General features: G+C 42.9%; 2 protein-coding genes and 1 pseudogene across 5 annotated transcripts in view; 1 reads left to right on the top strand and 2 right to left on the bottom strand.

The window, feature by feature from the left end:
• Positions 1–15,049, bottom strand: part of LOC118389924 (SHC-transforming protein 2-like) — a 33,718-nt gene extending 18,669 nt beyond the window's left edge. The window contains exons 1-3 of one of the 4 annotated variants that reach the window (XM_035779946.2): positions 14,906–15,049; positions 8,018–8,272; positions 3,478–3,548 (exon numbers count right to left, since the gene is read on the bottom strand). In XM_035779946.2, coding sequence (XP_035635839.1) covers positions 3,478–3,548; positions 8,018–8,161 — 215 coding nt within the window. In that variant the 5' untranslated portion in view covers positions 8,162–8,272; positions 14,906–15,049. Of the gene's footprint in view, positions 1–3,477; positions 3,549–8,017; positions 9,418–9,506; positions 9,651–14,905 lie in introns of those variants that run through there. The other 3 variants (XM_035779939.2, XM_035779920.2, XM_035779929.2) reach the window with 3 other exon arrangements.
• Positions 15,050–16,331: 1,282 nt separating this feature from the next.
• Positions 16,332–18,122, top strand: LOC118389916 (cyclin-dependent kinases regulatory subunit 1-like). The gene is made up of 3 exons (XM_035779893.2): positions 16,332–16,610; positions 17,055–17,182; positions 17,530–18,122. The coding sequence occupies exons 1-3, from the start codon at positions 16,552–16,554 to the stop codon at positions 17,571–17,573; spliced, it is 231 nt and encodes a 76-aa protein (XP_035635786.1). The 5' UTR covers positions 16,332–16,551; the 3' UTR covers positions 17,574–18,122.
• Positions 18,123–18,223: 101 nt separating this feature from the next.
• LOC118360861 (outer dense fiber protein 3-like) lies at positions 18,224–19,864 on the bottom strand (annotated as a pseudogene).
• Between the last annotated feature and the right edge of the window lie 2,647 nt (positions 19,865–22,511).

The following is a 22,511-nucleotide window of genomic DNA, read 5'->3' as shown; positions in this document are numbered from 1 at the left end:
GGGCGGCAGCGTAGCCTAGTGGTTAGAGCGTTGGACCGGAAGGTTGCGAGTTCAAACCCCCGAGCTGACAAGGTACAAATCTGTCGTTCTGCCCCTGAACAGGCAGTTAACCCACTGTTCCCAGGCCGTAATTGAAAAAAGAATATGTTCTTAACTGACTTGCCTGGTTAAATAAAGGTAAAAAAAAAAAAATTAACCAGGTAGGCTAGTTGAGAACAAGTTCTCATTTGCAACTGCGACTTGGCCAAGATAAAGCAAAGCAGTTCGACACATACAACAACACAGAGTTACACATGGAACAAACAAACACAGTCAATAATACAGTAGAAAAAGTCTATATACACTATGTGCAATAAATAGGGCATGGTGGCGAAGGCAATTAAACACTGAATGGTAGATGAATGTGTATAAGAGCGTAGACTTAAATGTAATAATATATATATATGCATATATGAATGTGTAAGTAGAGATACTGGGGTGCAAAGGAGCAGGATAAATAAATACAGTATGGGGAGGAGGTAGTTGGATGGGCTATTTACAGATGGGCTATGTACAAGTGCAGTGATCTGAGCTGATCTGACAGCTGGTGCTTAAAGCTAGTGAGGGAGATATGAGTCTCCAGCTTCAGTGATTTTTGCAGTTGGTTCCAGTCATTGGCAGCAGAGAACTGGAAGGAAAGGCAGCCAAAAGAGGAATTGGCTTTGGGGGTGACCAGTGAGATATACCTACTGGAGAGCGTGCTACGGGTGGGTGCTGCTATGGTGACCAGTGAGATAAGGCAGTGCTTTACCTAGCAGAGACTTGTAGATGATCTGGAGCCAGTGGGTTTGGCAACGAGTTTGAAGCGAGGGCGAGCCAATGAGAGTGTACAGGTCATTTCTAACCCTCAAATCACACACTCACAAACTGAAATCATAATATAATAATATGATGATGAGGGCCTCCCGGGTGGCACTGCATTGTGGGTTGTCTCATTGCGCACTAGTGACTCATGTGGCGGGCCGGGCGCAGTGCGCGCTAACCAGGTCGCCAGGTGCACAGTGTTTCCTCTGACACATTGGTACGGCTGGCTTCCGGGTTGGATGCGCACTGTGTTAAGAAGCAGTGCGGCTTGCTAGCTGTGCCACCAGAGACTCTAGGTTCGAGCCCAGGCTCTGTCGCAGCCGGGCCACGACCGGGAGGTCCATGGGGCAACGCACAGTTGGCTTAGCGTCATCCGGGTTAGGGAAGGTTTGGCCGGTAGGGATATCCTTGTCTCATTGCGCACTAGTGACTCGTGGTGGGCCGGGCGCAGTGCACGCTAATCAGGTCGCCAGGTGCACGGTGTTTCCTTCGACACATTGGTACGGCTGGCTTCCGGGTTGGATGCGCGCTGTGTTAAGAAGCAGTGCGGCTTGCTAGCTGTGCCACCAGAGACTCTGGGTTCGAGCCCAGGCTCTGTCGCAGCCGGGCCGCAACCGGGAGGTCCATGGGGCAACGCACAGTTGGCTTATTGTCATCTGGGTTAGGGAAGGTTTGGCCGGTAGGGATATCCTTGTCTCATTGCACACTAGTGACTCATGTGGTGGGCCGGGCGCAGTGCACGCTAACCAGGTCGCCAGGTGCACGGTGTTTCCTCCGACACATTGGTACGGCTGGCTTCCGGGTTGGATGCACGCTGTGTTAAGAAGCAGTGCGGCTTGGTTGGGTTGTGTTTTGGAGGACGCATGGCTTTCGACCTTCGTTTCTCCCGAGCCCGTACAGGAGTTGTAGCAATGTGACAAGATAGTAACAATTAGATACCACGGAAATGGGGGTAAAAAAATAATAATATAATAATATATAATATATAATATAACACATTGTACAATCAGTTAGTGAGACAAAGCCTCAAATATCACATTTATTTGTATATCCACTGTACACATAAATCACGGCAAATTGGTTCCTGTTCACGTGGGTTAAACCGAAACACCCTAATGATTTGTTGGCAATAGAGCCTCCCACAATGCAGGCGATGGCTGCAGGATGAAGTTGGTAAAGAGCAACTGCAAAAACTTAATGACCTTTGATCACATGATTTTTGTAAAGTTCATGCAGTCTACATGTAGGAGCCAGTCGGACAGTTTTTATCTCCAGAATGAAAGGCTACTTGACAAAAGGGATCTGGTCGAACACGCCCATTGAGATGAGCACCATGCAAAACTTTGCTCTCACACAGTCAAACAGACTATCTGCGCATGTGCACGGATTCCTCACCCTGCTACAACGTGGTAGTTACGGGACCAAAACAGCTGAGAAGTTTAGCCTTGCGCTTCAATGCACTACTACTGTTTACTTCCCACATCCACGTCATCTCGCTTCTGTAAGTCTACCTTTAAACCTAACCTATCCTATGATTTGACCCTTCACCTTATGCATTTCTGCCCGACAGAGGCAAGAAGTAACATCCCTCCCACATAAAAATAAAATAAACAAGAGTGTGCAAAGCTGTCATCAAGGCAAAGGGTGGCTACTTTGAAGAATCTAAATGACAAACTATAGTTTTATTTGTTTAACACTTTTTTGCTTACTACATGATTTCATATGTGTTATTTCATAGTTTTGATGTCTTCCCTATTATTAGACAATGTAGAAAATAGTACAAATAAAGAAAAACCTTTGAATGAGTAGGTGTGTCCAAACGTTTGACTGGTACTGTATATACCACACGTAAATGGCTCCTAGCCTCCCACACAGGATACTTTCTGTCCCCAACACTAAAACAAAAAACTGAAACAAAATAATATAAAAACTTAATATATACAACTTAAACAACTAGTAAAGTAGATCTGAAAAAACCCAGAATAGAAATAAAAACAAATATAAAAACCACAAAACTATAATAACCGTGGTCACAAGAACCTCCACCAGGGGGGACTGCAGCGTCCCCAAACGAACCACCACCTTTTCCCAATTTGCTCTCTCATACGGAGCTATTTTCATGTTTATATGTTCACCTGCCCGGGACTTCAGATGTAAATTAGCTGTAATATTTAATCTGGTGCAACGCATCACTTCTCACTTCGGAGATGTTTTTTATGTACATTGTCCCTGTCCAAATAAATGTAATAAAACAAGAAAAATACAAAAAAGACAAGAAATAAAGCTTGCACTGCTCCAACTCAGACTTGGAGCCCCGCCTGGCCACCTTCGTACCACCACGTACACAAATAAACACACATGTAAACGTGTGAGTGCACACAGTCACACAAACACACAACAAAGGCTCACATGTGCCATTTACATGCATCAATGGCTTAGTCAAAATTATGTTTACCAGATACACAATATTCTGGGCATTGCTCGTAATATCATTACAGTGAAAAGCAGGGCTGGCGTGCCTGTGAATCTCTACCTGATTTGGTGTCACTGTGACTCTTCTGTGTACCTTGTCCTTCTAATCAGATCGGGTTCTACTGACTCATCACTAGCAGGGCAGAATCAATCCTCACTTACCTCGTCACCTGGGTCCGAGTGTTGAAGTCCAGCGATCGCATCGACTTTAACACCTCAATGCAGCCCATGTACTGCAAAGATAGAAACATAGTTTATTACATGATAGGTTTCCAACCAGATGTATTATTCTATAGATAATTTTTCTCAATCCAATTAAAATACTTTAGGTCATGAGACTGGAACTGTCATAACAGCCTTTTTCAGTGATACACGGTACTACGGCAATAGCATGTATCACACACAGTGTAGCATGTATTTCCAGAATGGTTAACACATAGCATGTATGACAATCATTATAACCATAGTACTAAAGGCCCAATTATTTGCAGGCAGTGTGAGTGGCAGAGTAATGGCCAGATTAAGGTGGCAATAATGTCTCCATGACTAGATTAGCAACACTGAGAACTCAGTGTATTCAGGGAACTGTAGCTGCAAAGGCCCCTGTATGTGTGTGTGTGTGTGTCACTGGGGACCAGGCAAAGTGCTCTGGGAGAGGGGACTCCATCAACTCCTACTACACCAAAAATACTAATTATACAAGATACGTATGCTAAGTATACTTGGACATTAAATGTGCCACGTTACTGAACCATATCGGTATCGAGGTCATATAAACATCACAGGCATAGGCCAAATTAGATTATGTTTAAATAGGCCACAACAGAGTCCTCATATAGCTCCTCCCACCAGCATCCACTGAGATAGGGTATGTTTACTGTACGGTAGTCCCGTTTACTTTCAAAGGTGTAGGAGTTTATTCGACGCTCTATCATTCATGTCCATGCATCCTCATTTGACTCAAGCTCAATCAATGTCTTCTTAGTTTGTTGTCTGGATCTGTTGTTGTGGCTGGCTGCTGCCAGAGACAGGGAGAGAAATAATCAAGCTAACTTCTCTGCCTGAGAGCTAAATGAGCACCCTAACCAGATTAGGAGACTGGGGAAGTCTTCCATCAGGCAGACGGTCTTCTTCTTCTCCCTCTTTCCTTCTCCATCTCGCTCTCAATGCCTTCATTGTCACACTCTCTTCCGCACGATACACTGTCCCATCGAGCTCTCAACTTTCCTTCTGCCCCCCGGCAGAATCTCTAATACTCCCTTCCTGGAACCAGTGATGCAGCTTTTCCTAGAAACATTCCAGAGAAATGGCGAAAATGTGCCTTTCTTCTCTGAAAGATACACCATCTCGGCCACTGCCTTGCCTCCAAGGAAGTGAACATCAATGACGGATATCTATCATATTACTGGGGCTAATCTGGCCCCACTATCACTGCAACAGAGAACATCCTGTTCAAGACTCCAGCTAAAGTTTATTATCTAATGTCTCTGCTGCTGCTGCTCTGCTCTCCAGATAGAAGCAGGGGCCAGCAGGGAGAGACTGGCAAGGGGCTCATGTTGCTCAGTGGAAAAGGTATACTGTACTGTCGCTACCTGTCAGTTGAACCAAGTTGCAATTTTTATTTCTCACGTTGCGGTTTGCCAGGCCAGGAAGTCTGCATTGCAGTGGCTTGGCTCTTGAAGTGGAAGATGCAGGGCTGCCACACCACAAATGCTGGTTCAACTTGCCTGGCTGGTTGGCTGGCCGCGGTGGAAGAAAGGAAGTGACTGGGTGGAAATGTGCAGGAAAGAAGATACACACTACATGGTAAGTATATGGCCACCTGCTCGTCGGACATGTAATTCAAAAATCATGAGCATTAATATGGAGTTGGTACCCCCTTTGCTGCTATAACAGCCTCCACTTTTCTGGGAAGGCTTTCCACTAAATGTTGGGACATTGCTGTGGGGACTTGCTTCCATTCAGCCACAAGAGCATTAGTGAGGTCGGGCACTGATGTTGGGCGATTAGGCCTGGCTGGCAGTAAGCATTCCAATTCATCCCAAAGGTGTTCGATGGGGTTGAGGTAAGGGCTCTGTGCAGGCCAGTCATGTTCTTCCACACTGATCTCGACAAACCATTTCTGTATTGACCTTGCTTTGTGCACGGGGGCATTGTCATGCTGAAACAGGAAAGGGCCTTCCCCAAACTGTTGCCACAAAATTGGAGGTACAGAATCATCTAAAATGTAATTGTATGCTGTATCATTAAGATTTCCCTTCACTGGAACTAAGGGGCCTAGCCCAAACCATGAAAAACAGCCCCAGACTATTATTCCTCCTCCACCAAACTTTACAGTTGGCACTATGCATTCAGGCGTTCTCTTGGCATCCACTAAACCCAGATTTGTCCGTTGGCCTGCCAGATGGTGAAGTGTGATTCATCACTCCAGAGAACAAGCTTCCACTGCACCAGAGTCCAATGGCAGTGAGCTTTATACTACTCCACCCAACGCTTGAGCAGTTGCTGCTCCTAGACGTTACAATAACAGCACTTACAGTTGACCGGATCAGCTCTAGCAGGACAGAAATTTGACTGACTGATTTGTTGGAAATATGGAATCCTATGATGGTGCCATGTTGAAAGTCACTGAGCTCTTCAGCACGGCCCATTCTACTGCCAATGTTTGTTATGGAGATTGCATGGCTGTGTGCTCGATTTTATACACCTGCCAGCAATGGGTGTGGCTGAAATAACGGAATCCACTCATTTGAAGGGGTATCCACACACTTGTGTCCATGTAGTGTATGTCATGATGGCAGAGAGAAAAGCAGAGAGCAGCATAAATCTGCTGTCATACAGACAGTAATAGATTCACTGGTGCTCCTCCCTGTACACCACATTATATAGAGAGGATGAAAAGACACAAGGTCCCTTATATACACACATCTTATCTGCCTGTCTTGCTGCAGGGGCCATTTAAATATTATTATAACGGATTAGGCTATAGAGCAAACTGCTAATGAAAACTGGTGCAGGGCACAACCATAATGACATATTTCCTGTAATGCTCTCTGGTGTTTCCTCTCAGTGTAGCATGTTTAGCTGTGGACTATATTAGGCATGGCAGAGTCAGAGGCGTTAATTGTAGGAAAGCACGGTTAGAGCTGAGGGAAGCCCCTGGCTGAGTGTTCTCTCTATGCTGTCTGCTACTACTACTCCTCAGTGTTAATGCAGATGGACTCGTTGACCCTGCTATGTCACCCTAGTTCTTCCCTACCACGTGTGATACAAATGACTGTGATTAAATGTAATGGAGTATAGGAATGAATGGTGCCTGTGTGATGTAATTAGAAAGCGTGCTTGGGCCTAGACTGTGCTAATAAAGAGCCATGTCGTTTTGTTGAGGCTGGGGGGAGTAGAGGAGGGGGGATGGGAAGAGCGAAGGGGCAGAGGGGATTGCTGAGGGGAGATCATTGACATTGACGTCAAACAGTCTGCCTCGGATGTAACCCATTGTGAGCCAGAATCACGGGCTTAGACTAGGAAATTACATCTTACTCACTAAAAGACACAATGGTTTTTAAAATGACCTATTTCATTGGACAATATTATCATTTGTTTTCTATATTTCTCAGATATACTTCTATTTGTAAGTCAAATTTCAATAAAATGTATTTATAAAGCCCTTCTTACATCAGCTGATGTCACAAAGTGCTGTACAGAAACCTAGCCTAAAACCCCAAACAGCAAGCAATGCAGGTGTAGAAGCACGGTGGCTAGGAAAAACTCCCTAGAATGGCCGGAACCTAAGAAGAAACCTAGAGAGGAACTAGGCTTTGAGGGGTAAGTGTAGTTTGACCAAATGTGTGATAACACCTAACGTATCCACTACCATCAGGATTTGTAAAAAGATCGTTACCATTGTCACTGATTAAGACTGTATGTATTGTATGCATGTCTGTACAAAATGATATGCCATCCAATATTTCACTTAGGTGGAAATAATCAAACTATGATCAAGAAACATGCCACTCACTCACACACTAGCACACACGCACACACACACACACACACACACACACACACACACACACACACACACACACACACACACACACACACACACACACACACACACACACACACACACACACACACACACACACACACACACACACGTGTCTCTCATTCACCACATGCAATATGTGTTGTTCTGTTTATTTCCTCCCTCTCACCCACCCTGAAGCCTGTAGGCTGACAGTCTTCCCACCACACCACAGCAAACAAAGCCATCTATCTGGATGAAATCATGTATTCCTCCTCAACCTCGACGCATTGGGTGCATAACACACTGCCTGACATTTGCATGTCCAATTGTATCCAAGAGACACCTTTAAGGTGGTGAATCATCTTAACGTTGATATTATTTCTAAGGAATGAGACGTCCCAAATGTTAACTGCAAACAAGATATCTTCTGACAGTTTTGTCTTATTAAAGCTTTACTGAGGGGATTTAAATGATTCGCTATTTTACATTACATGAACTCTAGGTGGGAACCATCAACAAGCTGTAAAATTATCGCTGATAGATACAGTATTTAACTGCAAGGAAGACGACCCTTAAAAAATGCAATGCAGAAATGCTCAAAGGTATGCTGAACTATAACAACATTTGGGTAATGCACAAAGCTGTAGAGGGGCTGCATGTATGGTTACTCACCCTGACTATGTAGGAAGCCCCAGGGCCTGTGATCTTCTTGTCTGGGTGCAGCCAGCCCTGGGAGGGCTTGTGGATGAAGCTGCCCTTCTGGTTGAAGTCCTCCCCTCCCAGCCACATGCCATCCACCCTTGTCCTGCGGTTCATCCCCGTCCTGGATCCGCTGTGGCCCCCGGGGCTCCCTGTGCACTCTGCAGCGCCTGCGCTGTGGCCGCCTGGACTGGCTGAGCCCGCTGCAGATCTGTGCTTGCTGATGGCCTGTAGGGAACAGGGGTTGACACACACAGGGTCACAGGAGTTCAAAACAGAAGCCAGACTGGCCATGGGACCGTTGGGGGCAGAAGTTCCACTGGGGCTGTGCGAGCCCTGCGATGAGGGGGCTGCAGCTTTGCCCGAGTCCTTGCTGGAGCTGGAGTTGGAGGGGCTCCTGCTGAGCAGCGAGTTAGAGAACTTCCACTGAGGCATCCTGGGGATGAGCATGCAAAAAGTGGTGGTGGCGTCCTGCTCCCCGTCCAGGCAGGGGGAGTCGGCCAGAGCAGGGGCTGCGGAGGAGGACCGGGGGATGGACTCCAGAGGAGGCAGGGGGGGCAGCGGCAGGCTGGGGATGGAGGAGAGGACCACCGGGGTGGCCACCACTTTGCCGCTCATAGCTAAGCTCTGCATCAGGTCGTCGGAGGAGGTCACAGAGTCGTTGCGAAAGCGGCCATACTTTGGCTTAAGTAGCATGCCCGGAGGAGCAGCCTGAAGCAGAGGCTGAGAGGGGCTGACAGAGGATGAGGGGAAGGGGAAAGGGGGAGGGGGAGAGGTGCAATGGAAGAGCGGGACAAAATCTGCTAAATCTTCCGGAAATAGCTGTATCCCCTGTTGAGTGAGGGCTGTATGGTCCTCTCCCACTCACACAGGCTCATTTCACTCTCTAGCCTCTCTGCATCTGAGCTGGCCTGCTCCAGCCTTCTCCCTTTCTCTGGCTCGCTCACATGCTCCCCCACTCTCTCTCTCTCTCTCTCTCTTGGTGATGTCATTGTGTTATTGCTTGTCTATTCGCCCTGCCCAGCTGCTCTCAGACAGCATTAGCCATCACACATCTGCCTGAGCCTCCCTCCTAGCTTACACACACACGCACGCACGTTCATTTGTTCACACAGTCAGCATCTACATGCAAAGCACAGACACCATTTACACATTATATTGTCCCTGCATGTGGCAATGACAGAAAGACAGAGCTTCCCACCATAAGACATACCGTAGGCAATTGCTGCAAAAGCAAAGCATGCATGCCTGCGGCCATTTTTAACAAAGACCATCAATGAATAATTTAGTGAAGAGAGTCAATACACATCATACGTTTAGCTACTATACATTAACATCAATATTTCACATTTATGGGACTGAATTGTGCTGCCAGTATATTAAGACAAAGCAGCTGTGACAAAATGCAATGAATTATCAATGGTTTTAGAGATGTAAAACATTTGAGAAAAGCCCACTATACCTGAAATGTCCTATCTTTCTGCTCGCTACACTTCTGATTTCATAATGAGATGATGATGACTGAGAGCCGGGACTTGACTGAGGAACATGAACCCTTTGACAATCTTTTCCTGTTTCAAATGTGAGAGAGTCACACCTCAAGGGAAACTCAGTCATTAGTATTGTGCAATATGGGGTGCTGTGACGTTAGAAAACCCAATTTCCCTTTGGTGTTGACGTCAATGTCCCCAGTATCGCATCCAAACTGCATCCTCTGTCACAGGCAACAAATAACAGGAAGTACTCTCCTCTGCTGTGTGGTTGGTGTGTGTTCTGTGTGTAGTGTGTTCACCACCCATCTCCCTACAGTATATAGAATACAAAGGTTTGTACTTAGATATCTTAGATATCTCTGTTTTTCTATATATTTTGGTTAGGTCAGGTTGTGACCAGGGTGGGCACTCTAGTTTTTGTTGTCTAGGGTTTTTGTATGTCTAGGGGTTTTGTATGTCTATGTTGGCCAGATATGGTTCCCAATCAGAGACAGCTGTTTATCATTGTCTCTGATTGGGGATCATATTTAGGTAGCCATTTTCCTCATTTGTGTTGTGGGATCATGTCTATGTTTAGTTGCCTGTCAGCACTAGTTTGTATAGCTTCACGTTTCGTTTGTTGTTTTTGTTCATTCATTAAAAAGAGAATGTACGCATACCACGCTGCGCCTTGGTCCGATCCTTATGACGAACATGACACTAAAGGAATAATAATTTAGCAAATTGTTTGGCACAGCACTGAAGACAATAAGGAAAAAGCAATAATGAATGTGCACCTGTCAATAATAAAGTAGCTGAAATTAACTTATTTTCTAACGAGCATATGTAAAATTGTAATGAATGAATGAATACATTTTTGCTATAGAATATGAAAACAATTCATATTCAGATTGACTATATAGACCCTTTCCCAGTACACGACACACTGACGTCAAGCACAGATGCGCGCGACTTTCGGCGGCAGTGAGAAAGCCATCGCCATCCGCACCATCCGTGCCCATTCAAGTATTACCTCTAAACAAAATGACTCTTTCTCACTTTCGTTGGAATGAATAACGAACCAAGGTTCAGGGTATGTTGAGTTCCACATAATTTAACAAAGAAAGTGAAACTTAGCAAAGACAAAAACAAATAAACAATAAACTAATAACGAACAGTGACTACAGAGAATGCTACGTGCACTAACTCAAAACAATATCCCATAACCCACAGGTGGAAAAAAATGCTACTTAAGTATGATCTTAAGTGGACTTAATATTAATAGAATGAAATACAATAATTTGGGGGCCTCCCGGGTAGCGCAGTGGTTAAGGGTGCTGTACCGCAGCGCCAGCTGTGCCATCAGAGACTCTGGGTTCGTGCCCAGGCTCTGTCGTAACCGGCCGCGACCGGGAGGTCCGTGGGGCGACGCACAATTGGCCTAGCGTCGTCCGGGTTAGGGAGGGCTTGGCCGGTATGGATATCCTTGTCTCATTGTGCACCAGCGACTCCTGTGGCGGGCCGGGCGCAGTGCACGCTAACCAAGGTTGCCAGGTGCACATTGTTGCAGCTGGCTTCTGGGTTGGATGCGCGCTGTGTTAAGAAGCAGTGGGGCTTGGTTGGGTTGTGTAGGAGGACGCATGACTTTCAACCTTCGTCTTTCCTGAGCCCGTACGGGAGTTGTAGTGATGAGACAAGATAGTAGCTACTAAAAACAATTGGAAATTGGGGAGAAGAAAAAAATATATATATAAAATATATATATACAATCATTTAAATCTAGTATTCATACCCCTTGACGTATTCTACATTTTGTTATGTTACAGCCTGAAGTCAAAATGCTTTAAATATATGTTTTTTCTTACCCATCTACACGCAATACCAGGCCAGGTCGAAATTGTAAATGAGAACTTGTTCTCAACTTGCCTACCTGGTTAAATAAAGGTGAAAATAATACCCTATAATGACAAAGTGAAATTATGTTTTTAGAAATGTTTGCACATTTATTGAAAATGAAATACAGAAATATCTCACTCACTTAAGTATTCACACCCCTGAGTCTATACTTTGTAGAAGCACCTTTGGCAGTGATTACAGTTGCGAGTCTTTCGAGGTAAGTCTCTAAGAGCTTTCCACACCTGGATTGTGCAACATTTGCCCATTATTTAAAAAAGGTATCAAGCTCTGTCAAATTGGTTGCTGATCATTGCTAGACAACAATTGTCAAGGCTTGCAATAGATTTTCAAGTAGAATTAGGTCAAAGCTGTAACTCAGCCACTCAGGAACATTCACTGTCTTCTTGGTAAGCAACTCCAGTGTAGGTTTGGCCTTGTGTTTTAGGTTATTGTTCAGCTGAAAGGTGAATTAATCTCCCAGTGTCTGATGGAAAGCAGACTGAACCAGGTTTTCCTTTAGGATTTTGCCTGTCCTTAGCTCCATTCCGTTTCTTTTTTACCCTGTAAAACTCCCCAGTCCTCAACGATTACAAGCATACCCATAACATGATGTAGCCACCACTATGCTTAAAAATATTAAGAGTTGTAACGACTCTCTCCCTGAGCCCTCCCCCAATACATTTTTGGGGGTGACTTTCGGGTTTCCTTCTGCGCCGCCATGTCTTTCTCTTCGACTCCATTCTCCTATAGCCCTCTTCGCACTGCTCCAGCGAACCCCAGGCGGGCTCCGGCACTCTCTCTGGGTCGACCGCCCACCTGTCTATTTCTTCCCACGTCGTATACTCCATACATCTGCTGTCCACAACGTCCTCATAACAGCGTCTCTCAGCTCTCGTAAGTGCCTCCTTTTGCTGCTCCTGCTATCGCTGCCTGTAACCACGCCACTCGGTCCGTGTGTGGTGGGTGATTCTGTAACGGCGTTCTTCGTTTGTCGAAAGAAAGTCGGACCGAAATGCAGCGTGGTGGTTACTCATGTCTTTAATGAATAAAATCGCGATACATGAAATAACTGATACAAATACAAAAACAACAAACGGAACGTGAAAACTAATTACAGCCTATCTGGTGAAACTACACAGAGACAGGAACAATCACCCACGAAATACAAAGTGAAACCCCGGCTACCTAAATACGGTTCCCCATCAGAGACAACAAGAATCACCTGACTCTGATTGAGAACCGCCTCAGGCAGCCAAGCCTAACTAGACACACCCCTAATCAGCCACAATCCCAATGCCTACAAAAACCCCAATACGACAATACAATAAACCCATGTCACACCCTGGCCTGAACAAATAATTAAAGAAAACACAAAATACTAAGACCAAGGCGTGACAAGAGTGGTATTCAGTCATGTGTTGTATTGGATTTGCCCCAACCATAAAACTTTGTATTCAGGGCAAAAAGTTAATTGCTTTGCCACATTTTTTGAAATATTGATTTAGTGCCTTACTGCAAACAGGATTTTTTAAAGTTACCATTGGCAACATGGTGAAATCCCTGCGCAGTTTCCTTCTTCTCCGGCAACTGAATTAGAAAGAATGTCTGTATCTTTGTAGTGACTGGATGTATTGATACACCATCCAAATTGTAAGTAATAACTCAAAGGGATATTCAATGTCTGCTTCTTAAAAAACCTTTACCCATCTACCAATAAATGACCTTCTTTGCGAGGCATTGGAAAATCTCCCTGGTCTTTGTGGTTGAATCTGTGTTCGTAATGCACTGCTTGATTAAGGGACCTTACAGATAATTGTATGTGTGGGGTACAGAGATGAGGTAGTAATTCAAAAAACATGTTAAAAACTATTATTGCACACCGAGTGTTTGGACTTCCGCCGAAGTTGGTCCCTCTCCTTGTTCGGGCGGCGTTCGGCGGTCGATGTCACCGGCTTCCTAGCTACTGCCGATCCACTTTTCATTTTCCATATGTTTTGTCTTTGTTTCACACTCCTGTTTTCAATCCCACAATCACTTGTTCATTATTTAACCCTCTGTTCCCCACATGGTTTTTGTGAGTGTTTGTTTATTTGTATTTTCGGTCTGTCATGGTTTACGTGTGTTCATTACGTTGTATATTTGACTTTTTGAGTAAAGTACATTTGATTACTCATATCTGCTGTCCTGCACTTGACTTTCTACATCAGATACACCTAGGACCTATTACACAGAGTGAGTCCATGCAACTTACTAGTCTAAACATTTTGAAAAAACATATTTCCACTTTGACATTATGGGGTATTGTGTGTGTTTTTTTTATTTATTTTTTACCTTTTATTTAACTAGGCAAGTCAGTTCTTATTTTCAATGACGGCCCAGGAACAGTGGGTTAACTGCCTGTTCAGGGGCAGAACGACAGATTTGTACCTTGTCAGCTCGGGGGTTTGAACTTGCAACCTTCCGGTTGCTAGTCCACCACTCTAAACACTAGGCTACCCTGACGTGTGTAGGCCAGTAACAAAAAAAAAAACTACATTCATGCACATTTAAATTCAGGCTGTAGTACAACAAAATGTGGAAAAATGCAAGGGGTGTGAATACTTTCTGAAGGTGCTGTAGATTAGAAAGCCAGTGGGCCTAATATAAACTTTGTACATTTTGAATTAACAGGCTTTTTCAAGAATAATTAGAATGGCCAACATACTCACAGCACTCTGTGCAAGGCCCGAGTTAGATATGTATTCATGCAATTATTCCACAGTGACCTACATTACAGTACACAAACAACAACTAACGCTTTAAGGATAGGCTTTGTAGCCAATCATGTGATTTTTTAAATAAAAAATGTTTTTTTAAAACCTTTATTTAGGAGAGCATGTTAACATGGATGACCAAATAATTAACTGAATCACCTATTATCTATGTAGAGGGAAATCAACCAACTAAAACATGCCACCCACTCATCCCAGGCAGAGCAGAACTCCAGGGCTAGCTGCTTATACTGTAATACACTGTAAAAAAAGGTTAGTTTGAGCTTAAATTGGATAAAGCCATCAAAACAACCTGGTGACTTCCTCCAACAACCCAGACTTTGAGATGAAAGACAAACATTTTGTTTTGCCCCACAATATATCATCTTAGTCCGCAGTAGTTCCTCAGAGGGCATTGTCTTGTTACTGCTCATGACATGGAGACATGGTTCAAAATAATTCAAATATGTCACTATTTGAAAAAGCAACACTGGGAACATTTGATTACAATTCAAAAGGTCACAAACAAATGTCAAAAAAAGTATTGGTTCATTTGCAAAGGCCAACATTTGCGGAGGTGGAAGTTGAAAAGGCTTAGCGCACTATAAAATTGATTGTGCAAGGCAAAAATTAAACGCACTAGATTTAAAGAGTGTGTACGCTCAGAGATAAAATAGCAAAGAAATACAATACACTGTACATGCAGTAAACACAGGAATTATGAGAGGCAGCAATAGACTCACCTATATCTCAGACATTTGGAGAGCAGAGTGAAGATGCCCTGACTTGAACAATAACCCAGAAACCTAAAACCCAAAACCAATAAAGGAAGTTCAGAGTATGTGAGAGAGCATAACGGCTTGATTAGCATAAGACCCTTCTACAAGTCATAGACTGAATGAACAAACTCGCAATGGCAACAAGCCACAGTTAACACAAGTTCCACACAAAAACACATACACACATGCCAACTCCTCGACAACCAATTACATCACTTGGTTGTTTGTGGCATAAGATAATTGAGAAGTTACTGATAAACCAAATGTCATCAATATGTAGGATGTGACTGATGACTAATAGGAAGAGAAGCATTAGACCATACTACTAACTAGGTCTACCACTTCCATGATAAGTGGGAGGAGAGTGAAAACAGCCTCCACGATATATCATCAGATTAATATAAATCTATCAAAAAAGTAAGCAGCATTTCAGACCAGACAGGCTTCTTTATAACACATCTAAAAACAAAAGAAGTGAATGCAGACGTTTAATACACACTGCAGACACGATGAAAAACGTTTCTGATCAAATCGAATGCATCTGTATCTGTAACACAGTGTGTTTGGAAATGCAACTAATTTGTTTGCACTGCAATACAAGGAGCTAATATTCACCTGGTCTTCAGCGTGCTGTAACACTGCAATCAGCAGTGGAATAAGGCAGGCTGTGCATGCACTATGTCTCATTAGCAACCATTACAGAGCCCAGAGATGTGATAACAACGTGCAAACACACTCTCTGAGAACTCAGGCTGTTTCTATGTAACTAATTCACAAGGGAAACTATCATACATGGGGCCTGTGGAAACAGCTGGGTTTCCAAAGTCACAAATCCGCCACTTTTAAAACAGCCCAGGTTTAAACCTGTTGTTACATTGCAGTTATAAAGAAGACAGTGTCTTTGTATGTTTATGTATACTATCTACAATTATTATTATTGTATAGGCGATGAATTTCAAATAGATTATAAAAGCACAGAAGTAAAATGACAGTATTTGTTTATACAGCACTCTAACCCTCAAAGGTCACAGGAACAAATGTGGTTCCTTTGACATTTAAGTGTTATTTAGCAACTCAAAATAAACACTGATGGCTAGCTACATTACGTACACCACAAGAAGAAGTGCTTATGACTTTATGAAAGAGTGTGACTGGTGTTATCAGTGGAAAAACTAGGATTCCTTTAGGCAACATGTATGATTGAATATTCATGACATGATTGTAGTACTAATGAAGCACGCTAAATGGACATGGACTCTATTTCTATAACTAGGTGGCTAGTGTGTCATTCTTTCGATTAACAAATCAAAAGAAAAAATCATTATTTCACAGGAAACATTTTTACAAACAACTCTTACAAACAAATCTAACGTCACAACTGTCAACTTCAGAAGATGGTGTCGGGGCGGGGCGCCTCGTTCGTCGTTTTGATCCGCGCGCCTTCACCAATCCGGGCCGAGAGAGGGACGGTTTGAGTTCAAAATTTGCCGATAGACTTTGGGTGACAACTTGCGCCCATTCCAAGCTGGTTAGCTAAGCTTATTGACACCTTTCTGAAAATACGAAAACGAACCCAGAAGATTGTGTAATATATTTCTGTTTGATTAAACATGTCGAAGAAAGAAATTTACTACTCTGACAAGTACACAGATGAAGCATTCGAGTACAGGTAGGTTGACGTTGTAGCTAGCGTAGCAGCTCACATGCTTGCTTTATATGCTAGCGCAGGCAAGTGTATCGTTACACAACCCCCAGGTTGATTAGCTAGCTAGCCAACGTTGGCTGTTGCCAACTTCCTAGCTAGCTTTAGCCGAGAAACAGCCATAATACTTTATTTGGCTAAAATAATAATGATACTTAGCTACTGCTATTAAATTGATATTTGTTTGCTTTTAACTGAAGGCTGTATTCATGTGTTTATTTTGCAGTGAGTAACGTTAACTATCAGGTGACTTGGTTAACGTTCGCTAATAATATCAGCTGGTGTTGCCACATGTCCAAAGTTATTTGGGCTACTGCACTGGTACTAAAGTTACATGTAAATCACAGAGGCCTTTCTATTTAGCTAGTAACTAAATGAATTGGTTGAACTCAATGTCCCTTTCCTACACAGGCATGTTATGCTTCCGAAACAGTTATCCAAGCTGGTGCCCACCTCTCATTTGATGACAGAAGATGAATGGAGGGGTCTGGGGGTGCAGCAGAGCCAGGGCTGGATCCACTACATGATCCACAAGCCAGGTGATCTATTGACTGATGTTTCATAGAGCAACATCTCAGCATTACTTAATGTTATTTGTTTACTTATGTCACAAGTCTTCTCATGACTGTTTATGAACAGATTAATCAGGAATTCTTGCTTTTCTGACATCCTCTTTAATACAGTTGAAATGTACTAGCCATATTGTATTGCATATTACATGACTCTGACACAATCCATTGACCTCTTTTCCCCAATCTTATGTTGTCATGATCACGTCCATACAGATGTAAAGTCATTGTTCTGCCATCTGCATATTTGAAAATAACATAGCTGTCTCTGGTAGCTTGAAGTGAGTACTGAATAACTTTACTTGTTTTACTTCTAGAGCCGCATATATTGCTTTTCCGAAGACCTCTTCCAAAGGATTGAGTGGAAATCATCTTCCACGTCCCGGAAAACCGCCTCAGTTGAATTGTATGGTCTTTGTTGACTAAACAAGATGTACATCTCTCCATGTGTTTTGGTGTATAGAATAGACCGTTTATTTTCAGTTTTTTTAAACTCCTCAAAATATTGGCGGTATGATAGAGGTAGCCCAAGGAGAGTGGAAGGCAGAATGCTCGGCCCTGACTAAGAGATGGTGAGCAGTTCTGCTTTGATAAGTGGCAACATGAAGATGGAATTTCTCTCATGAGACTTTACCGAGCTTGAATATCATTTGGTACACTTTTATTGATGTTTACTTGTCAATATATGTTGTGTTAATGAGCATAGTGGTCAAATGTAGTTATTTTTTTCTTGAACGTGGAACATTTTATTCAAAGAAGAAATGTTTTTATTTTATTTGTTTTTCTGTGTGTGTGTGTGTGTGTGTGTGTGTATTATCAGACAGTATACGTTTTGACTGACTAGTCACCTTTCTGTTTATTCTAAATAGCACTGTTGCTGGATAGTACGGAAATACAATATATTTCTTTACTTTCTGTGTGGAAGTTTGTATATGTTATTTTCTGTATCTAAACATCCTTATTTAATATTTTATAATAAGCCAGCACGGCAGTAGAAATGGTTCTCATTTGTCACCTCATCGAGTTGTTTGTTTTGCAGATAAATCCAACCTTGGTTAGGCCTAGTCCCATATGATGGAGGAACATGGTAGTGTAGTCAGCTACCTTGACCACCAGTGGGGTGACAAACTCTGTGTCTGATGCCCAGAGAGAATGCTGGGGCCCGGGGCTTGTGGACAATCAACATCTCAGGGTTACGAGTTCCAGGGCCAGGCTTTAGAGTGGCATCGTTGGGGAAGCCATGCCGACCTAGCATGGAGAAAGCTGGTTGCCTGGGCAGGTACTGTTGTATCTACCAGGGCCTGGGGTCTTGGACTTGTCCTCTGAGGACCCCCTTGCAAGCTTGGTGGGGACCTGGGGGCCCATGAGAGCAGGAAGACGGTGCTTTTTAGGCGCTGAGTTGCTGCTACAGTAGCGAGTGTGGCAGCACATGGTATAGGATGGGGGTCTGTGCTGGATGTTGCATGGAGGAGCATTCTCAGGGCTATATCCCGCTAGTCCAGGAGTATGGAAAAGCCCTGCTGGTGGAAACGGCTGCAGTTAGCTTTGGCTTTCTAAAAACAAGCAACATTTTGAAATGGAATGCAATAGGTTAATTTAGATTAAGCATATTTGTGAAGTACGTTCATGAAGTTTAGATCTAACAGCAGAAGGCAAGGCTTGAGCTGTCACATCCAGCTGTATCTTGTTGCCCTACTTCTGTACGTGGCATATAAACTGCCACACTCAACAAGGTCCTTATGTAATTAACACCTCTCAGGAAAAATCAACATTTTCACATATCCAATAAATAGCTCCCTGAGACTGCAGTCCTCTAGGAGGATGCTTTGGGTCTTTGTCAAATAAAAACATGGTTATACTTGATTTATTACAATGTTATAAGGCGCATGAAAATGTGGAATCAGCTCTGAATTAAATGTGTATTTACCTGAAGTTAGTGGGAACTTACTTGATTATCCTCTCACTTTGCCCAGCGTGGAGTATGCAATGTTGCCGTCCCTGCTGAAACAGGTAGTTTTTGCATCAATGTAATACTGAGGCTGTCGTCAACACCTTACACTACACAAACAAACAAGAGAAACAATCAAATAACTAGCTGACATAGAATACTGTAGTAAGTTTGCCAGTACCCTAAGGACAGTCACATTTGGCTGATAAGTAGTATACTGTCCTGTTGTAGGCTGGTTCACAGCTTGAAAAGTCTTTGGGGTGTCTCCCCTTAGTGGATTTACATTGGCATTACAACGTTCAATATTCCCTTTCATGAGCAACTACTTGGGGTAGTTTTCCATAGACCATTTAGGACTCTTGAATAGAGTAGCATGTCATGTTTAAAGATTGGGATCTCTTTTGTGACCTCTAGTACTCACAATTGTTGCTTATCCCGCCGTGGAAGGAGTAAGCAGGGCTGGTTGGCTTGGTGAAGTCATGGCTGATGAAAGCAACGGTCAGTGACGGAGCATAATGCCCAGGTCCTGGCCCTGTGGGATAGATATTTTACACAATAGGTTGAGGACCTGTGTCTGCGTGCGCACACCAGTTTAAATATGAACAAAAAGGATTGTCTATTTAACACGTTACATGATATCTGGTGTAGGGACGAATACGCTGCAAAGGTTACCACGAAGACGTGCCTGAGGATATAAACCACATATTTGCATCTGGTTGGTGCAAATTAGGCATGCTACAGTAGGTCATCAAAACAGCTGACTTTCACAGCCAGAGATGGTGCTGTACACTTTTGGAAAGTGTAACTTGGTAAAAATATATATATTTCAGCAACTTTTAACATTCTGTCATAAAGAGCATGTTCAACTTTATAAAAAACAAGTTTCCCATCTAGAGGTAATTAAATAAAAACCTAATGACTATAGTAAGTGCCAAATAAAGTAAAAGGGTTGACGATTTCATACTTAAATCAGTCCTAATTATCCTTGTGACGGGGAATGGAAGCTTGGTGTGGCAATTAAATGCAAGCTTCACATTTTTTAAATTTATTGTTAAAAGATTTCTAGCCTGTGGGTTGATGTGTTATGCTCGACCCACTTTGCTTTCAACCAGAAAATGCCAAAACAACTCACTTGCTTTTACACTATGATTTGACTATTAGATGTTACATTTTTCACCATATTAAACCAACAGTTAAGTTCACATAACAGGGTTGACCTTAAAATGAGGGACAGACATATGTGAATCACTAATCATAAGAAATAAATATTATTTTGAAATGACTCAAAGCAGTAATATAACTAGGGCTTTAAAATGATGGTGAACATTTTGAGAAATCTTGGGATTGAGTTGGTTAAAATCTTCCTAGAAGTCACAGAGGGATGTCAAAATGCTGAAGTCTTTATTCATACACGTACACAGCAGAGCTACTGAGAACTTTAACACCGAATAAAGCGAGTTCTGGCTAGTCCAAGCTCTGAGAAATGATCAACTCCTCCAGTCAATGTTCCCTCTCAGACATGATGAAATACATTCAATTACATGTTATATTAACTCATCTCAGAATACACGAGTGATCTGTATTGAATAAGTACAGTACCGTTTCTTCCATTCAGGAAGCTCATCTTTCTCTGCCGGCAATGATGTGGCGGTTTTTCACCTCCCCACAATGGTCAAAGAGATTTACGGTCCTACAAGAAGTCCTACAAAAAAAATCCTACAAATCATTACATAAACTGCTCTATTCAATCAATAAGATGGCATTTGACAATACAGTATGCACAAAAACACAGGTATAGGGAGCATACTACTGTAGATGTGGACACAAACAGGCTCTAGAGATAGCCAGCAGGTCTTCCTCTCTTCTTAGTGAGGTGATCTTCTATGTCAGATGGATGTCAGCTCTCCACTCAGCAGCAACATCTCCCAAGTCTCCCGAGTTAAATACAGTTGAATACAGTATGGAGCTCACCTATTCAGAAATGCATACCTTAAAACAGTCTGCAGTTAATCACTCCAAAATAAGATCCATTACCATCAAATAGGACTGGGCGATATGGCCAAAATATCATATCACAATATTTTTCTTGTTTTTTTACAGTATGGCGGTATTTTATGTTTCTAAATCATAAAAGTTCTTAATATGTGTTATGAGTAGTGCATGACCCGAGTATGGCAACAAATTAATTCTAAGTGTTTTTTATGGGCTTTCTCCATTCTGATTATACTCAAACAAACTAGGACAAAACTGACAGGGAAGTAGTCCAATTTGTAGAACGTTTTATTTATTTAGCACTGTATTAAATGACCTTTATAGGCAGTATAGTAAAAATCTATACCTTAAAAGACGATATATCGCCCAGCCCTACATCAAAGGCCCATAAAGACCATAAAAAATAGAGCATCTTGTTTAGAAGGACCTTTAAAATGAACAAATGTTTGATCTCACTCCAACTAGTCCATCATCTCAGCCAGTTAAAAGGCAGTCCAGCCAGTCCAGGTGCTTAGAAACAATGTCATCACTCGAATTCACTGTCATGTAACACTATCTCCACAGAGCAATCCATGAAACCAAGATCCCCCTCTCCCTCCTTACTATTTCACTCTCGCTGTTCATCGCAGCGTGGAGGCAGAATATTACACTTCAACCATGCATGCAGTTGCCAGGGAGATGTTCCATGATATTCAGACTCAGAAACCAGGGCTCCAGCATTGCTTGGTCAGCGAAGTGAGTTTCCCTACTGTACCTTCCCCATTCATACAGCAGACCTCCCACTTGTAATGTAGATATACCATTCACACTTTATATCACAACAGTATCCCTTCGAGACCTGCAAAGCAGTGGAGTGAACAAATATTATCCTTCTTGACATAGCACAGTATATGATACACTGAAAGTGAGAAAGACAATGCATATTATAACATGTGTAATGTGTAATCTGACAGTTTTCCACCACCATTCCTGTAGTTCGATCATACAGTGGGCTCATGACCCATTCAATAACCTCTACATTGAAAAGGAATATCCATGTGCCGTTTTGACCAGGTATTCATTTTAAACAGCAGCAGAAGCACACACTATAGTTGCCAGAAGCTATATTATAAACGAGAACATAAACAAGTGCCTTAACCAGCATTAAACATTAACAGGCTCCAACTCTCTCCTGGCTGCTGTTTAGGTAACCTGAATGTGTTGTTAACAGGGGCAAACAAACGGGTTGGTCCAGCTGCACACAGCCATTCCAGGGGTCACAGAGTCACAGCCTTCAAAGCAGAGGGTATTCTGAAAGGCTGCAGCGCTTCATAATAACACAGCTAACTGCTGACAGGATGACAGGAAATTCTCCTCAGA

The sequence above is a fragment of the Oncorhynchus keta genome, chromosome 1, assembly GCF_023373465.1.
Source record: "Oncorhynchus keta strain PuntledgeMale-10-30-2019 chromosome 1, Oket_V2, whole genome shotgun sequence".
NCBI lineage: Eukaryota > Metazoa > Chordata > Actinopteri > Salmoniformes > Salmonidae > Oncorhynchus > Oncorhynchus keta.
The sequence above is the reverse complement of the archived record's forward strand: the minus strand, read 5'-3'. Positions and strand labels throughout refer to the sequence as shown.

Excerpts from the sequence above, each read along its gene's own strand:
- LOC118389916 (XM_035779893.2), top strand. The coding sequence starts at position 16,552 with ATGTCGAAGAAAGAAATTTACTACTCTGACAAGTACACAGATGAAGCA. Across the intron at positions 16,611-17,054 it reads GATGAAGCATTCGAGTACAG|GCATGTTATGCTTCCGAAAC; the intron begins GTAGGTTGACGT and ends TTTCCTACACAG. Across the intron at positions 17,183-17,529 it reads CTACATGATCCACAAGCCAG|AGCCGCATATATTGCTTTTC; the intron begins GTGATCTATTGA and ends TTTTACTTCTAG.